General features: G+C 45.5%; 1 protein-coding gene across 1 annotated transcript; it reads left to right on the forward strand.

Annotated features, from left to right (window-relative positions):
* The first annotated feature begins 2,949 nt into the window (after nt 1-2,949).
* On the forward strand, nt 2,950-7,523 carry LOC117862776 (uncharacterized). The gene is made up of 3 exons (XM_034746292.2): nt 2,950-3,226; nt 3,585-3,772; nt 6,913-7,523. Exons 1-3 carry the CDS (start codon nt 3,000-3,002, stop codon nt 7,122-7,124), a joined length of 627 nt encoding a protein of 208 aa, XP_034602183.1. The 5' UTR covers nt 2,950-2,999; the 3' UTR covers nt 7,125-7,523.
* The last annotated feature ends 11,725 nt before the right edge of the window (nt 7,524-19,248 follow it).

Genomic DNA, 19,248 nt, shown 5'->3' on the forward strand with positions numbered 1-19,248 from the left:
TGCTGTTTTATTCTGACGTTCCTTCCGTATACTTGCGTTTTGGACAATGGATCTTTTATGCGTGGTTTTAAGCACTAGAATGTGTAGTTTTGTTCACCTTCTTTTCTATGTATCTATAAAATTTGAAATTAATTTTACACTAACCTTGTGTAAAATGTTAATAGAAAGTACGATTGAACATTTAGTCTGCTGACAATAATATAGCACGTACTATGATTCTTTTATAATAAGGATGCAAGTGGGTACAATAGTGCTTATTTGGTCGGGTGACGATGGTATGTCCATTCATTCGATTGATCGTGTTTCGTGTCACATCGAATATTTGAGGCTAATTAGAAGAATTAAATATGAGTTAATTATTAAACTAATTACACATATGGACACTAAATAACAAAATGAATCTATTAAGCCTAATGAATCCATCATTAGCAAATGATTATTGTAGCCGCATCATGGACTAATTAGGCTTAATAGATTCATCTTGCCGTTTAGCCTTCATTTGTGCAATGGGTTTGTAAATAGTCTATGTTTAATACTCCTAATTAGTATCTAAACAATTGATGTGATAGGGACTAAAGTTTAGTCCAGGGATCCAAACACCCCCTTATTTTTCCTCCTAAACTATTTACTCAGAGTGCTATTCTAGTTTATTTTATGATATTTTAGATCGACTTAATGACCCAAAATATCTATAACTTACATTGATGTTGTCTAATAGATATTCTTATGCATTAACACATAATTTTAAGATGATTTAATAAACAATTTCTAGAATGAATTGTCTTTTTAATTGTCCCATAGTAATTCTATTTTCTTAATTTATGCATAGAAAAAAAGAAATATTATGAGTTACAAGGTAACACAACTCGTACAATGGTGTCGTACAATGGTGGAGTAAGCATCCCACACTGACTAACATTGTTTCTAAAAAATATATTATATTTACATGTTAGGAAATCATTTTTTAATGTAACTACCAATGCTAATATTGTCGATCTATACCTATACCTATTATTAAAGCAAGTAACGTCTCTGCCACGATTTTTCGTACGTCGCCCTAATTTTGCAAAAAAATCCTGACGTTTCATGAAATCAACCCACAGTCCAATTCTGAGTATAGGGGGGCTCAGTTGGAAAAAATAGGAAAGCGAGGGAGTTAAAGGGGAAAGAGCTCAGCTCCCTCGTCCCCCTCCCTTCCCTCGGGGGATCGAGACGCCGCTGCTCCGTCCGACCCGTCCGGCTCCGAGCCCCTCCCTCGGGGGATTGAGATGCTGCCGCTCAGTCCGGCTCCGGGCCCCTCCCTCGGGGGATCAAGACGTCGCCGCTCCGTCCGGCTCCGAGGCCGGCGGCCAGTTCCCACCTTCACCCTCCACCCCATCTCCACCGACAACATCCCGCCGCCGCTCTGTCCAGCTCCGGGGCCGGCGGCCGGTTCCCACCTTCGCCCTCCACCCCATGTCCACCGACAACATCCCACCATCCTCCGACATCGACACCATCATCCTCTGGTTCCTGCGCCACTTCAAGGACCCGCGCGACGCTGGCCGTGTCGACCCGGTAATGGCCACCGCATCCTCGAGGTGGCAGCGAAGCGGGAAGCGATTGGGGTGGAGGCCAGACTGCCAGGAGAGCTTGCTGCCGAATCGGATCGGAATCGAGGCTGACTCGGGGCCAGACTGCCAGGAGAGTTTGTTGCCGAATCGGATCGAAATCGAGGCTGACTCGAATAGGAATTGAGGTTGCGTTCTTACGTGTATACATAGCTGCGGGGTTGTGGCCAGGAGCCCAGGACCTCCTCGCCATCGAGAAACTGCTCAGCACCACGCGGAGATCCTCTCCTGCTGCACAGGCCATCCCCTCCTACTACTCAGCAACACGCGGAGATCCCCTCCTGCTGCTCAGCAACACGCGCGGAGCCGCTTGCCTATGCTGGCCGTCGCGCACTGGCCGCAGAGTTGCCCGCGCAACGCCGCCTGTCGGTCGCCTAGCCGCTCGCTCGCGGTGGCGACCGCAGGAAGGGCTGCTGCACGCTGGCACCCGAGCCGCTGCCCACGCCGAGCTACCTGCCGCTGGCCCTGTTCCTTGTTCCCTTGCTGATCCGTGAGAGATAGAGCGGGGATCAGGATCAGAGAGAGAGGATCGGGATCACGAAGAGAGATGGGAACGGGAGACACAAGAAACAAGTCAACGGGAGAGAAGAGAGATGAGAAATATCTTTACCAATTTACAACATAGCCCTTAACAGAGACAGAAAGCACATAGACGTACTTTAGGGAGGTGAGAGTGACATTAAATGAAATGCAAAATTACGTTAGGCATGACTTTTAAGTAGTAAATCACCGTAACTCTCCGGTAGTATAAATCAGGGATTTGAGTTTTTTTAGTATGACTCGTAGTGAACTCTCTATGTTCGTATGTTCATATGATTCACTACTGCAAGGAGAGGAGGCTGATTTAACTCTCTTCCTTGAATAAAAAAATATTTTAATTTAATAGGTATTTGAGTTGAAGGAAATAATTAAGTCAAAATTCTTTTGGTTTTCCATTGAATGTGTAGACATCCAATAAGTGGAATAAAAATTTAGTGATGGAAATAAAATATATCATTAGTCTGAAAAACACAATTGATATTTTACCGTAGCAATGTACGGGCATTTTGCTAGCGATGGAACCATTATTATTATTTCGAGTGCAAAACCCGTAGCAACCCACGGATATTTTTACTAGTCTACGTAAAAATGAAGATACTTAGTGTAAAATGTGAAAATGTTTAACTTAGGATAAGTCTCAATGATACTTTATAAGAAATTGTAAGTTAAGCTCTGCATGAAATTCAAATCAGAGTAGTTCAGTCTTCGAAAAAGAATTTTTTTATGCAAATGCAATGCATTAATGTCCTTCGATTTTGTCGCTGAGCCCACTAGTCAGCCACGTACTGCAGACCTAGAACTCCGTAGCACAGCAGGCCTTTTCGTTTCTCTCCCCTTCCGCAAACCAAAATGTTGGCGGCTCGCCGGCTCTCCGCCTCCACTTCTCCTCTCCTCCTCCGCCGCCTCTCTGTGCAGACACATCCCACGGCGCTACCGCCGCCCCCCCCACCGGAGGCGACCGAGTCGGGGCCGGGAGCGTGGGCCCGCCGCGTGGCGGCGCTCTCGCTGCTGGGGCTGACCGGTGCCGTCGCAGCCAGCGCCGTCAGCGACCTCTCTATCTTTCTCTCCTGCTCCAGGTCGATCCCTCGAAACCCGTGGCATTTTGGATTCAGTATTTGCTTTCTCTCGTGATGCTTGGCATCAGAGATCAACACACCTTGGCGCTAGCGCTTGAATGTTTTTATGTAACTGATTTTCATTTCACCTGTTCCTATAGTTTAGATTTTTTAAATCTGTAACCTAGACCTATATGTGAAGTACTTTTGATCCCTACGTAGAGGATGAACGATGATTTGTGGCAACCTGTAGGATTCATGTACCTTCGGGTGATGCTATTTTTGTCATGTCACGTACTCACCATTGTTGGATTTGTTTTTCTTTGCCCACAAGATGGATTGCTATATCTTACGTCTTTTGGTGCCCTTGTTGTTGCAGCCAGGCAATAGAAAAGGCCACCCAGAACCAGCAGATAGTGAATGCCATTGGCAAGCCGATCGTGCGGGGCCCCTGGTATAGCGCTTCCATTGCTGTGAACCACGCGAGGCATTCTGTCTCCTGCACATTCCCAGTGTCTGCGCCCCAAGGAAGTGGGCTTCTGAAGTTCAAGGCTGTTCGTTTGGGAGGTATGTGCTACTAACATCACAAATCAAATTTCTTGTGGTGATTCCAGTCGTTATGAGCGAAAATTGATTAGACTTTCCTATTTAGGACTCTGTAATGTTACTTAAACTACATCAGTTCAGTGCTCCAAAAACTGAAAGAGTCTTGCACTAATGTCCATATTGTAGCTTAACCTTTGGATGTAGAAAATTAAATCTATACATTATTTTTCCCTTGCTGGAAAGGAAGACTATGACAACACACATTGTTTGCAGACTTAGTTGATTGATTGTGGCTCTTAAGCCAGTTTTGTCATTCCTTGGCATAACAGATCTGTAAAACATGTAAGAATGTATACTATGTTACTTGCTTGTTACCAGTTACCACTGGTTTCTATAACCTTTATTGTTACTGTCTTTTTAAACATTAGTGTTAGTTGGTTGGTTGGCTATCATTTTAACCCATGGCCTATAAAGTTCATGAAGATTCTTCTGTAGATGAAATGATGATTATTTACCATTTACATAGTCTGACTAATTAATTACTTCATTCTGTATTCTCATTAAGGATGAAATTATCTTAAAAGATTCATTTAGTATGTATTCTCATTAAGGATGAAATTATCTTAAAAGATTCATTTAGGATTTAACTCATGTAATAGTCATGACATGATGACATTGGCAAGCGGCTATGTGAATGGAAACTTTATGTAATGTGGACGCAAATATAAAATATAGTATCATAAGGGATGGTGCAAAGAAGAATCAAACAGATGCCAGTGAACCCTGTAATACTCGGTTTTAAGTGAGCTAAGTACTCATTATCCAGCATTAGAGTCAGAGATTAGAAATGTTAGCCGCAACAAATTTGACCACTAAATGCTTATTACATATTTAGCATCCATGCCAATCTAAATGGATCATGATACAGACTTCAGATGCCTCTCTACAAGGCATCATACAGTTAGATCTCATACCTCTCGCCCAATAAATCTGACAGTTGTGGGTTATGCTATTTCAGCAATACATTAAAACAATATTATAATGTCAATGGACTCATTGCGTACCTACTTGACCTATATTATCATGATAGCATGATCTATAGTCAGGACTCAGGAAATTGAGAAATAAAATGCAGGGGTCTATTTATATTAAAACAGTAGGTTTTGCTAATTTAGCTTGTGCATAAGGCTAACACAGCACATTAGATTAGAAATGAAGGGGAAAAGGGCAACCGGAGAACTCGATTAAAACTGAATAATGAAACCACAATACTAAAATCGCTGCTGCGGGGTGGTTGAGTGGAAGGGGAAAGAGTATGTTGCCTCAATGAATGGGAAAAGTCAGAGAGTCATGAATTGTTTGATATTAATAAAGTGAAGAAATTCAGACTATGACTTCTTAGTCAAGCGTTGAAGGAGTAATAATTGTTGCTAGGAGCAGAGGATATGTTGCACAACTTCCAAGTAATATGCCCATGGTTCTTCCCTGGCTTATCATTAGCTTTCAATTGTGTAGGTCCATTTGTCGCAGTATTATTTTTCGAAACCGCTTTTAGTGTACTTATTTTGGGTGATATTGGTAATAGCTAATCAGCGGCATCATTTTGAAACACTGTAACATCAATATCTTACTAGATTTGGTAACACTTGTCATAACAAGATTTCACAGCACAGTTTGTGTGAGATGGCTGGCTGTGTGTGTGGTGGGTTTTCTGCTTCTCTTTTAACCCCTTTTTTCATCTTATTATTATAAAGATGCACGCTCTCCTGTGTGTTCGAGGAAAAAAAATTTCACAGCACAGGAGACTGACTCTGTAGTGGAGGTAGGACTCCACTACTCAGGGCATTTTACAAATGCTGTGATGTCCACATCAAACTTCACACGATATTTCTTCTCTTTCTGTACTCATTAAATACTGCTGCGCTTTTATGCTCAACTAATGATGTGGATTGACTAATAGAATAGCAGGAAGAAACTTGCTAGTTGCCTGCTGTGCTTTTGCAGCCAGCCCCTAAAACTTGCTAATTATCCTAACAAACTTATCCTGATCTGCCTAACAACCTGGTAACAAACGATGCTAACAGATAAACTAATTAATCCGTTTCCTCCAAGTGATGTGCTGCTGCTGTACTGATGGGCCCAGGCCAAAGGCCCCGTCCATAATAACTAGGGTACAGAAATTGAGATACAAAGGCTGAAATGTCTGGAATTAAAAGCTAAAAGTGTTCCTCTATTTCACTTCGTATTTTTGAAGTTTTATATCCCTTGTTCAGTATCAAACTAACAACTTCAATGTTGTCATGGGATTTGCTCAGTGATTGGCTGATACGTTTGATGTTTTATATCCCGGTAACAAACTAACAATGGTAATGTTGTCATGGTTGTGGGGGATATAACCCCCGGGTACCACTCGGATGGGCCTGGCCGCCCTCCAAAGGGGGTACCGTGGCCCATGCGAGGGGGACTCGGGATAGGCGTACGGATCAAGATGAAGGATCAGCATCAAGAGATATAGTTACAGATAGGCATGTTTAAATATGTAAAGAGATAACTTGTACTGAAAGGTAGTAGATTTCCTTGTAACCGACTAGGATTAGATCGAATCAGATCTATAACCCTGCTCTCCGGACTATATAAGGGCGGCAGGGACTCCCTCAAAAACCCAAGCCATATTCGATACACTACACGCTGAGAATACAACCCTGAGCACAGGACATAGGGTATTACACCAATCTGGTGGTCCGAACTTGGTAAAGTCCCCTGTGTCTTTGTGTTCATCCATCTAGCTCTAGGCGTGGCGATCCCCTCCACACAATCTACCACCTTGGTCTACCCCATGGTGGACTGCCGGACTATTCCCTCGACTGTGGTGATTTGCTCTTGGCTGATACTATTTCTAGTGCCTACTGCGGATTATATTGATTTTTTATGGTCTTGCACTTTTAGAGCTTTTAGTGGGTCAACTAGAAAATATTTTCCTTGAAACAAAACAATTCCTTTTTTCCTATTCTTTTTGCATCATTTTCTGGCAGACATGAGTTGACTAAAGTGAGTTTTTTTCATCAAGTAACTGGTGTCAACATATTGAATTGAGTGACGTTGGTTTTGAAGCTTTTGGTGACACTTAATTGTTATCTCATCCCATTTTATTCTCTCTGCAGATGAATCTTGGTATTCATTTCTACAGCCCAGTGACTGGGAGATACTCATAATGGATGCCATCCTTGATATCCATACTGAAGATGGGAAGCACCGGACGATGAGGGTAACCATTCCAGACAACACCCCTGCTCCACCGCCAGCAGACTGCACTGCGTGCAAGTCCCATACGGCTCCACCTCCACCTCCATCTCCACCATCTGCGGAGAAGTGAATTCATTTAGATATGATTTATTCATCTGAATATGGCTACCATGGAGTGATTTGTTCCACAATCCCCGGCGAACCTGGAGGAAATAAGTGCCATTTTTTTTGTCCAAGAAGGTGCAGATCGATATTGAGAAAAAGTGAGAATTCTTTAGTGATATATTGGAAATCCATACGTATGGGATAGGATAAATTAGGCAAAAATTTGTCATTCTGCCCGCGGCCGACCATACTCTGAACAGTCTCAAACAGCTAAGATTTGCTTTTAGGACCCCTTGCTAGCAATACAGCATGACCGAAGACTTTAGGTTGCTAGCAGGAAAAGTTACTCGGCTAGGTTTGTGATTTGTGTTATTCTCGTTACAATACCTGCTGATTAGGACCACATAATTATGTTTTTGTTAGAGTTGTGCTTTCCTGGAGAATCATGCATGCGTGTCTGCCAGGGCTAGCCCTTTGGCAGGTCAGCCACAATGGGCTTCGAGATATGGGGCCTAGGCCCGTGTACGTCTGATGAAGGCCCAAAATGCTTAGCCAAACTGCTGCGCAGTCCAACATTGGAATTCCTATATAATTTCCGGAAGCCCGTTTCTTGTTAGGCTTCTAGTGTTTGAGATGTACGGTGGCTCCTGACCATTGGATGCTGGTTCCTCCAACTCTAGAACGCTGCCGCTGCCATGGCTGCCGTCGCTCCTCCCGCTGCGCGCTCCGCTGCTGCCATCTCTCCCACACGCCGTCGGCTGCGGTTGTCGCTCCTACCGCGCGCTGTCGCCGCCAGTGCTGCTGCGGTTGACGAAGAAAAAGAATTGATTATAAATTATTTTTTTAAAATGTTGTATTAGGTCTAAAAAATATTTGAATCCAATTTTCGGAATGTTGAAATTAGATGTGATATTTTTTTTTGAGAATGTTGAGCTATGTTTTAGAAAATGTTGAATATATTATTTTAATCTATTAAAATATTAAATTAAATATTTAATTTGACCCTAATGGGGTTTAAATTTAGGATGCTTATCTGGCTTCCACAAGTTAGATGGGAGCCCCGTCCGACATACTCCATATTCCCATATGAATAAACCGCTCCATGTTTTAGCACAACAGAGAATTAGCTCAGTAAAAATAGAAAATAATAATAAATCCTATGATCTTTTTGAAAATATTCTTTGGAATTCAAATATTATTTTTATAATTTTATCATATGTAAATATTAAGAAAAGGTAGGCATTATCATAAAAGGCTTCAGCAATGTTAATCTAAGTTGTCTACAATCATAAAGATCTTTCCCCTTTTAAGTAATATAATCACAATTATAAAAATCTTATTACATGACTACAATTAATTATGTCCGTTATTTCTTTAGAACTTTGAGAATCCGCCTGTCTAAAAAATCAGAGTAAAACATTGTCCATGAAGAAAAAAACACATACTAAGCCAATTAATCACATGAATATGAGTTGTAAGTTCTTCGAGTATTATCACAAAATAAATCCAAATTTCTTCAAATTTTTATATTGAGAGTCTGTGGAACATAACTTTTGACCATTAATTTCTATCCTACATCATTCACAAAGACTTGTGAAATATAACAGTACGAAATGAATAGCTGTTGCATTTTCTTGGTTAAAACATATCATAAAAAGTTTAGGATCAAAGGTCGTGTAAGTATTGAAGTTTGAACTCTATTCTTAATCACTTATTAGATGAGTAGTGGCTTTTTTGGGGGGAAATTAGACGACACAGTGGCTTAAAGATAATTTGTACAGATGTCGATGAACTAAGAGTACACGCGTGCTTGACGGCGCCTAACCTAAAATTGGTTGTTTTGACCTACCATACCTGATGGAGTTGAGGTACACAAGGTGTAGAAGGGACACGCATCGTGTCGGTCTGTTGGGTGTCCTGCGCTTGTCGCCGGCGGGCGGCGGCACCACCTGGCGAGCTCCTGGAACATGCAGCGGCGCGGCGTCTCTGTCCGCGCGCGCAGTCGTGCATGGAGCCATGGAGGCCACGCAGGACCCACGAGGTCACCATGTGCCGAGACCCATGCATCTTTTGTTGCTTCCGTTCTCGGCGGTCAACCACTTTGGTTGCAAGCAGGCACCGGAGAAGGAGCACCGGATTTGTGGGGGTCTGGCCATCGGGGAGAGAGAGGAAGAAGATAGAGCTAGGGAGTGAGAGCACTACGGGAAATCTCTAATTTGCCGAATGTATTTTTATTTGCCGAGTGTATTCCCTCGGGTACTCGGCAAAAAGCTATTTATCGAGTGTTTCGCGAAAAACACTCGGCAAAGTAATGACACTTGGTAAATCAAGGCTTTGCCGAGTGTTTTATTTTTAGCACTCGACAAATAAAAGGTTCACCGAGTGTTTTAGTTTTTACACTCAGCAACAGTTTTTTTCTCCAAAAAACTGAAAAAAAAACTTTGCCGAGTGCCCCCCGAGCCCCACTCCGCCCCCCCGGCCCCCCCACCCCCCCGAGGCCCCCCGTCTCCTCCGACCTCCCTTCCCTGCCCCCTCCCTCCTCTCCCTACCCTTCCCGCCTGCGGCCGGCCATCGCCGGCGGCCGGCCCTCCTCCCCTCCCCTCTCCCTCCCTCCCCGGCGCACCTCCTCCCCTCCCCTCTCCCTCCCTCCCCGGCACACCTCCTCCCCTCCCCTCTCCCTCCCCCAGTCGGATCTGGCGCGGGGCGGTGACGGGGGCGGGTCAAGGCGGCGGCGGGTCATGGCGGCCAGTGGGGGCGGGGCGTGGCGGCCGGATCTGGTGCCCCTCCCTCCCCTCTCCATACCCCAGTCGGATCTGGCGCGGGGCGGTGACGGGGGCGGGTCGAGGTAGCGGCGGGTCATGGCGGCTGGTGGGGGCGGGGCGTAGCGGCCGGATCTGGTGCCCCTCCCTCCCCTTCTTCCCCGACCGGGCGCCCTTCTTCCCCGGATATGGCGCCCTTCTTCTTCCCCAGATCTGGCGCCCTTTCTTCTTCCCCGGATCCGGCTGGGAGAGGGGAGGGGGGGGCGTGGCGGCGGCGGGGGCGGGTCGAGGCGCGGTGGGTCGAGGCGGCCGGCGCGGGCGGGTCGAGGTGGCGGCAGGTCATGGCGGCCGGTGGAGGCGGGGCGTGGCGGGCGGATCTGGTGCCCCTCCCTCCCCTTCTTCCCCGACCGGGCGCCCTTCTTCCCCGGATCTGGCACCCTTCTTCTTCCCCGGATCCGGCGGGGAGGGGGGGGGGGCGTGGCGGCGGCGGGGGCGGGTCGAGGTGGCTGGCGGGTCGAGGCGGCCGACGCGGGCAGGTCGTGCGGCAGCGGGGCGTGGCGGTAGCAGTGTGTGCAGTGTGTGGTGGCGGTGGTGGCGGCGGCAGCCGGTGGTGCAGTGTGTGGTGGCGGTGGTGGTGCCGGCGACCGGTGGTGGTGGCGGCGGCCGGATGTTTTTTTTATTTTTTTTGAAAAAATAGTTGCCGAGTGTTTTTTTGGCCACTCGGCGAAGTGTTTGCGGAGTGCCCGACACAAAACACTCGGCGTATCAGCGTTTGCCGGCAGATTTTTTGCCGTGTGTCATATGCCGAGTGTTACACTCAGCAAACGCTTTGCCGAGTGTTTTTCGGGCTTCGCCGAGTGCCCCTGGCACTTGGCAAAGTCCCTGTGTCCGGTAGTGGAGAGACTGACACGTGGGTCTCACATGTCAGGTTCCACGTATTCTTTACCGTCATCATGCCATGTCAGCTCCCATGATGTAGCGTGGAAAATTTGGACATAGACGACCCACTTCAATAGTTTAGGGAGCCTAAAATGCAATTTCATAGTATGGAGATCCTAATGAGAACCGTCCAATAGTTTAGGCACCGGCCATAAAATTTACTCTTAAAAATATATACACACATGCAGCCTTACTCCTACGAAGCCTTACTCCTACGAATATGTGCACACACATTCTACCCTATTAATCTGTTATGCTTCTTGACTCTTGAGAGGTATAAACTTTTATATTTCCCACTAATATCTTGATCATGTGAAAAAATTTATTAACTTGTGAACATGAAAATTATACATTTACATTTGTGATGAAAATTAACTTTGTCCTTATCCGTATATAGATTTTATATAAGAGCTTTGTTACAGTGATAATGATTATTAAGTATTCAATGGATACTGACTTTTTTCTTTATTTTTTTACCGTTGATTTGAGGAGTGTAATTAAAACATAAATTAAATTAGTACTAATCCTACTGTTTTTGTACTTCTTGGCACTTTTTTGGCATTTTTCTCTAGGTATCTCTAGGTACACGATTTCTCGGTTCTCTTTTTTTTCCTCGTAAAAATCCTCTTTATATAAATAGAAAATAGTAGTCAAAATGACACAAAGATTGTGCCAAAAGATGACACAAAGATCTCCAGCTCACGTATGCATACCTACATATATTGATTGGAGTAGGACACATAAAAATCTAGAGGCTATATCACCATCACACGTCAAGAATCTAATTCTAAAAATCTCCTGACCGGTTTGGATGAGAACAAGGGATAGATTACCTATATTTTCTTCCCAATGTGGACTTGTGGAGGTCATCTGTCAGCCATGAACAAACAGTGCCAACCCCTCTCTCGTGCAAGCAAATGATTTGGGATCTACATGCATGGGCTGCCTGCTAGGACAGCTAATAGCTACTTCTCGTTCTAAATTGTAGATCGTTTTAGTTTTTTTATCTGCTGTAAAATATCTATGAATTTAAAAAAATCTAAACAACCTATAAATTGGAATGGAGGGAGTAGCATATTTCTTCTCCGAATCAGAGATCTGATCTCTCGCCGCCGGGTTGAGCTCTTCTGATGGCTCCAAATGTCAGGCAAAGCTGACGGTGCGCCAATATATATCTCAGGCTTTTCAAAAGCTCAGCCCCGATGATCCTGGAAATCGATGACACTGCGGGTGGCATCTTCAGAGGAGCTCTAGCGATGGAGAAAACTAGCTAGCCAAATTAGTGTAACAGAGAAGCTAGCCAATTAGCCGAAGCGACGATGCAACTTCTGTCGGACGCTACGATACTTAGAATGAAGAAAGAGCACTACTGTAATAGTGTTCGTTTAGCATGGAGAACACTGGAAACAAGTTTACCCGTGGAAATAAGGATCAATAGTATCTGCGCATGATGCTACTACAAATTCCAAAGATCTTGTTGATGAAATCATGGGCAAGTAGTGTACGTGGTTATGAATCGGAGGGGGAGGTAGCCAAACTGAATCAGTTGACACCAAGTGAGACATCCAAGAGAGGATAAATCAAGAATTCAGGTAGAAAAAAGACCTTCCATCTTTAACAAAAATCTTGGTTGCTTTTAACCCGAGACTAAAGAGACTTTAATCCCGGTTGGTGTTACAAACCCGGACTAAAGCCTCCGAGGACTTTAGTCCCAGTTGGTACCAACCGGGATTAAAGGGTCTCCCACGAGTTACTACAAAAGGATTGTATCCCCTACTTAATTAGATGTGTTGTGTAGGTGAGATGGTAAGGAAGCTACGCGTGAGGCTTGAGGTCGTGGGTTCAAATCCCATGACTACATAGGTGCATATTTCGCATGACTTGCGTCGTGCGCGTGTGGGGGGTCTCCTGGGTATTTAGAAATATTTTTTGGGCGCAAAACCTTCTAGTTCCGGTTGGGAAAACCGAGATATGTGAGGTTTCCCAACCAAGACTAATGCTCGTTTTTCTACCAGAATTAATCAGTTTATCATGCTCCCAGTTAGGCTGGACGCCAACCTAGAAACTCGTGAGTTGGCTCGGCTTGTTTGCAGCTCGACTCGGTGAACTTTTTAACGACCAACCATTTTTCTCATTTTGTAACGAGCTAGAGCGAGCCGCTCACAAGCCAAACGAGCCCAACATAGGGAGCTGAGCTGAGCCAGCCAATGTGCTTCATGCATGGTAGATTTTAGAGTTGAAACTTTATAATTCTTATTTTTATATTCATATATGTTGAGATGATAATTCTAAATTACCATCAGGCTCGCGAGCCTACCGAGCTGGCTCGAGCTACTAACGAGCCGACCCGAGCCAGCCTTTTTCTCCGACTAACGAGCCAGACCGAGCCGAACTGGCTCGGTGTCCAGCCCTACTCCCAGTTGTCACTAGCACAAAAAATGTCAATACCAACGGGATATTAAAACTGGTTCTAAAATATAGTCTATCTTGAAATATGCATATTGCAATAGGTTTTTAAAGTCAATAGTATAAATTAAACTCCGTGGCAAGGCAATATGTTAGACAGATGTTTTTTTAAAAGAAACATCTGTTATACATCACATATGTATGTAGTTAATGCAGATGGTTTTTGAACAAACAGCAGTAACCACATATTTCAGACAGTGTTCTTAAAAACCATTCGTTATACAACACGGGTGGTTTTTCCATAAAAAGCAATAAGAAATGTATCAAGTTATTGTAGATGGTTTTGAAAAGAATCTGTTTGTAATAATCATTGTAGACCACGGTTTCCAAAATCGGTTGGCAATTCATAATATACATTGGGTTGACTTTTTATATTTTGAATTGAGTTGAGTTTGGCAATAAGACTTGATGGACATGTGTATCATGCCAATCCTCATTAAAAGTAAAATTTATAAATGTTCGCAAACTTTTAGTACTAGTAAAAATAGAACCTATACAATTATGACATCTCCATCGACATAATATCTATACATGTATGTCATGCACTGTGAAAAATGTGACAACGGTCTACATTGAATATTCACCGTATCTAAAAGTTTGCACACATGATTAGAAAAAAAATGAGAGCCACCCATCACGAGAAATCATACTGTAGGAAGTATCTAGAGGTACCTAAAGAGTACCAATAAGTATCAAATAGATGAGACCAAGTTAAAAAAACAGTAGGACCAGTACTAATTTAATTTATTTTTTAATTACATTCCTCATATCAATGATAAAAAATTTAAAGAAAAAATTACTTGGAAGTACCCATTGGTACTTAACAATCATTTGCAACAAAGCTCTTTTATTAGAGCTCTTTTCCAATCATGCTAAAATTTCTCCTTTTATTAAATATGGGAATGGACATTATATAGCCCTCCATACAATGTCAGTACCAAACTAAACTTTTAAAAATATGAAAAATTTAAATATAATACATCTTATAGGTGGATTTAAAAAAACTGTCTGTGACGGCTGTATTTATGTCACCATTAATTTTTCAAGAAAGCCATTACTAAATTTATTTCTTCTCTGCATCTTAAATCTTGATGGCTAAACCTTCCCAGCGCGTGCCATCTTAAAGATAACTTCAAACTCTACAACTTTCTAGTCATCACAAACTAGATGTAAAAGCATCCACGTGGAGTAATCTTAAGGTGAACCTTAATCTGATTGTCTAAAAGAACTGCATAATAGCTCCACTAAAACAGACATAACTAGAGCTCCAAACTGCATATGAGAATGCACACTATACCAAACGATAAAAATTATGAAATTTTCTACAACTCTGCATAGTATCAAAATATCCAATTCTATGGTTAGATTTGCATAAACTTCAACTGAACAGATTGTGAAGGTGAGACCGACAAACATGAAGAGAAGGAGGTGCTGAATGCCGCCTCGATGGAGCAGCCCGGGCATGCTCCGCTTCCTCAGACTTCTTTGCACATAGTCGAGCACGGCAGCCGCTGGTGGCAGCCATGGGGAAGCCGACAGAGCGACGGCCTCGAACCATCTTGCAACTTCAAGCCTGTCACCAAGGAAGCCTGCTGCTCATAGCCGAGGTAGCCCGCTGCCAGTCTAGCTTGATGGTGCTGTCGAGGTCGCGCTTGTAGATCTACTATGGCTATTCGGCGGGAAGAGGAAAGGGGACTAATTTTAGAATTACCAGGTGGGATGTGGGAGGCTTGGCTCCCCTCTTTTACTTATATATAACGGGGGAGGACCCAGAGGAGGAGCGGGGAATTCAAAATTTTAGATCCCGCCTTTGTGCTCGGTAGCGGGGGAAGAAACTCTTTGGAAACCGCCACGAGACCTGGATCACTGGCACGTTGGACCGTTTGGGACTCGGACCCAAGCGTCAGTGACCCTACATAGATGAGCGGTTCCAGAAGGGAGTCTAGGACAGTCCGTGGCATCATGGCATTGATGAGCACTCCATGGATTATCCTCTTTGGTAGATTCATGTCTGTAGGATGATCTAACTATTGCATTACAACTGTACTTTAGTGCAACAAATTAATGTACTGTTTCGACTGTTTACATGATAAAATACACTTAAATAATATATTAAAATTATAGCGGATCCTGGTAGCGGCCTCCTAATCTCTACTCGACGTTCTTTAAAGCAAGCACGCGGATCTTCTTGATAACTTCGGGATGGTGCTAACACATGAACACAAAATCCTCTGTGAGAATTCCGTCCGGCGCGATTAGCGCTATGAGAGACATGCACTTCTCCTGCAATTGGGTGCAGATAGTCTCAAATGCCCATCATAGAAATGTGGTCACAATTTTCTCATACATCATGTCCCACATATTTGACGCACAGTGCAACTTCAACCGTTCGACGCAGTACATGTCAGCGAGTGACGTAACACAGGCCAGGCGTTGACAGGGTGTCCCATAAATCAGCCTTCTCTGGGAGTGATCTTTCGTAGGCGTATTTGATTAGCAGCAAGAAGCTAGCAGGGTTAGTGTCTTTAATTGAAATAGTTTCTGACTTTGACTCCACTCCGCTTGTCGGGGGAATAGTCCGGCAGTCCACCATAGGGTAGACCAAGGTGGTAGATTGTGTGGAGGGGATCATCGCAGCTAGAGCTAGATCGATGAACACAAAGATACAGGGGACTTTACCAGGTTCGAGCCACCAGATTAGTGTAATATCCTACGTCCTGTGCTTGGGGTTGTATTCTTAGCGTGTAGCATATTGAATATAGCTTGGGTTTTTGAGGGGGGTCCCTGCCGCCCTTATATAGTCTGGGTGGTCGGGTTACAAATCTACTACCTTTTGGTACAAGTTATCTCTTTACATATTTAAATATGCCTATCTGTAACTATATCTCTTGATGCCGATCCTTCATCTTGGTCCGCACTCCTATCCCGAGTCGCCCTCGCATGGGCTACGGTACCCCCTTTGGAGGGTGGCCAGGCCCATCCGAGTGGTACCCGGGGGTTGTATCCCCCACAGTAGCCCCTGAGCGCTTCTTGGCCGAACAACAACCTCGACTAATCCTTTATCTGAGTGATTTTCTTCATTACCTAGTGGATTCCATCAAGTCCGAGTGGTTCTCAAGTTTCAACTGAGTGGTTCATGCCTAACTCGTGGTTGTTGAGAGGTCGAGGAGAGCTCCTCCTCTTGTCTTCTTTATCACGCATGCTAAAGGCGAAGTGTATACACTTAGCCCCTGAGCCTTGGGAAGTTTAGAATAAGCTTGCCAAGGGTCTTGATTTGAAGTCTCAACATATCCTTTCTAAGTACTTTCCCACACGCTCGCCGAAGGCGAAGTGTGTGCACTTAGTCCCTGAGCCTTGGGAAGTTTAGAATAAGCTTGCCAAGGGTCTAAAAAATGAGCCTTTAAGCAATAAGAGATGAACATATGCCTGCTAGCCCTCGAGCCTTCACTGGGTTCAAATAAGCTAGCCAAGAGTCTCAATACAAGAGTTTTTACTGGCCTACAATATTCTCAATGGGTGCAACTCCATATGCGCCCATTGGGTGTAGCCCCCGAGACTCAAGTGGATTTGAAGAATCCAATTGAGGCTCTTAAAAGGACCTTTACTACACCTATCATCCCTTCGGGGAGAGGATTCCTCGAATCATTGATCCGGTGCAATGCCTATGCCTAGCTCCAGCTTGGGCATAGATTTAACCTCTAGGCGCACTCCGTTGCTAAGGGAATCCTGCACAGAATGCATGTCAGATTTGCTCTTACAAATCAAGACAAGTTGGCCTTGTGCGGCACATCTTGTGAACAAATCCTCATGAGCTAGAAGAAATTCCATAGTAGGAACCATACTGAAGTAAAATTCAGGACATGCTATCTAATAACCTAGCCCTCCGTGTTCTAAACCCTAGAGTTTCGTGCCATCATCTTGCCATCCCCTGCAACGTTGATGTCTGCCCCAAGGTGAGGAGCTGCTGGACCAAGTCCATCCCAGAGGAGAACATGGGACAAGTGTGGGAATTGGTGGCCCTAATCAAGGACCTCAACTATGTGACAAGCCGCATCCAGCTGGCGAAGGACCGAGCCCATCCGGTGTTTGAGTTTGCCGGGGACATCGACATGACGTGGGAGGTGTCGGACCGGCGAGTAAGGAGGACCTCTACCGTTAGCTGGAAAAATTCTTTGCCAGTGGTACAAGGATAACAAGCTGGGGTGTCCCCTACCTTTCAGCCTCGGAACACCTTGTTCGGAGGTAAGTTTTCAATTTGCGGTTTATTTTGCTAGAGTAGCATATGCACCCATTGGGTTCGATGAACATATGCTTGTTAACAAATATGTTTCTCTTGTTTGTTTTCTTGCAGAGTCACCTAGCCTTTGTCTCCACTGCTCCCCTCCCTGATTACCCCAGATCCAAGGATACTCTGATTGGACGGATGAGGGAGTTGAGGGAGGAGAGGGCACAGATGGTTGCCGCAGAGGCTGGCACTGATAGTGATTGCCCCCAGGCCTCCTTTGTGACCCAGGACGATGCTCCGCCGAGAGGTGGGAGGCGACTCGGGAAAGCGCCGATGGCACTGTCAAAGAAGCGATGGCGGCTGTCGACACAGGGGAAGGGATCTGGCAGCATAAGGCTGGATGAGCACGCTCCGCGCTGTCACTGTCTCGTGGTCACTGATGACAAGGACTTGGATGACGAGGGGGCCATGGGGTCACCTGAGCTGGCTGCTGTGAGGACTCCACCCCGCGCGCCCTCTCCGGTTGCTACTAGTACTCCCCCAACTCGGGTTAGTACCTCCCCGACTACTACCTACACTTCCCCGACCGCTGCCGGTACTCCCTCTGCTCGAGTTGGTACTTCTCCGGGTGCTGCTCTGACTTCACCGGCAGCTGCCAGTACTCCTCCGGCTGCCGCTGGTACTCCTAGAGCTGCTGCCAGTGCTTCCCCGGCTCGAGTCTGTGCTTCTCCCTCCACCGTGTCTGCGTGGGCAGCTACTGCGCCGCCCTTTCTTCCGCGGTTCAATGCGTGCCCAGGGGTGTGCACCTCTTCACAGTGAGTGGTTCCGACCCAAGGATTGTGATCGCCATATGTTTTTACTTTATGGGCATATGTTTAATTTTTTATTCTAGCTGTAGGGCTCCTTTGGACGCTACTTTCAGGGAGGTCGCGGCTCCAGTGCCTCTGGGCATGGGGTCCAAGCCATCCCTAAGCTCTGCTCTTAACGCAGCTTCTACTGCACTGGCTGGCGCCACGCTGGAGGAACCAGCGGCGCAACTGGAGGTTCTTTGCACGCCTACTCCTTCGACCAGCCCTCAGCATTGGGCTAAGGATGATTCTTTCGGTGGCTGTTGACACGGCGGCCGCTGTCGAGGTGGAGGCTGCTGTGGAGGAGATCCACTGAGAGATTCCTCCATCCCGAGTTAGTCCTCCACGTCCCCTGCGCACCGTCTGGGCTACCGCCACAGGCTACGTTAGGGAGGTGAATGAGGACCCTGACGTGGAGCGCGAGGAGAGCGAGCAGCTCTTCTAGTTGCTATGGCAGGCCTCCCAGTTGTCTCGGGTAAGTACCTGTTCCTCGTGTCACCTTTCTTTCATACTCCTTTGTGCCTCATTGTCATTATTGCAGTGGATCATTGCGTGTAACAAGCGCAAATCTGAGATGTTGGAGGAGATGATGCCATCCTACGAGGAGAACCAGCAACTGAGGGCTTGGTTGAGGCGCCTTGAGGATCAGGCAACCGAGCGGCAGTACTCCACCAACCGGGAGATCGAGATGTTGCGGGTGGAGTTGTTAGCGCTTCGGTAGGAAACGTAAACTCTCCATAGCAGCCTCAAAAGTGTGTTGCCGACTGGACTTGTCTTGTTGTTTCATCCTTCCATGTTGTTCTAACAACCCTGGTTGCCTTGCAGCCTGTGAGGAGGAATAGGCGGGGGCGAGTCAAGAGTTGGAGGAGCTCCGACGGAAGGTGCGAGACCTTGGCGGCAAGGTCGAGCAAG

This window comes from Setaria viridis, chromosome 7 (genome assembly GCF_005286985.2).
Source record: "Setaria viridis chromosome 7, Setaria_viridis_v4.0, whole genome shotgun sequence".
In the NCBI taxonomy this organism is placed as follows: Eukaryota; Viridiplantae; Streptophyta; class Magnoliopsida; order Poales; family Poaceae; genus Setaria; species Setaria viridis.

Excerpts from the sequence above, each read along its gene's own strand:
- LOC117862776 (XM_034746292.2), top strand. The coding sequence starts at position 3,000 with ATGTTGGCGGCTCGCCGGCTCTCCGCCTCCACTTCTCCTCTCCTCCTC. Across the intron at positions 3,227-3,584 it reads ATCTTTCTCTCCTGCTCCAG|CCAGGCAATAGAAAAGGCCA; the intron begins GTCGATCCCTCG and ends TTGTTGTTGCAG. Across the intron at positions 3,773-6,912 it reads CAAGGCTGTTCGTTTGGGAG|ATGAATCTTGGTATTCATTT; the intron begins GTATGTGCTACT and ends TTCTCTCTGCAG.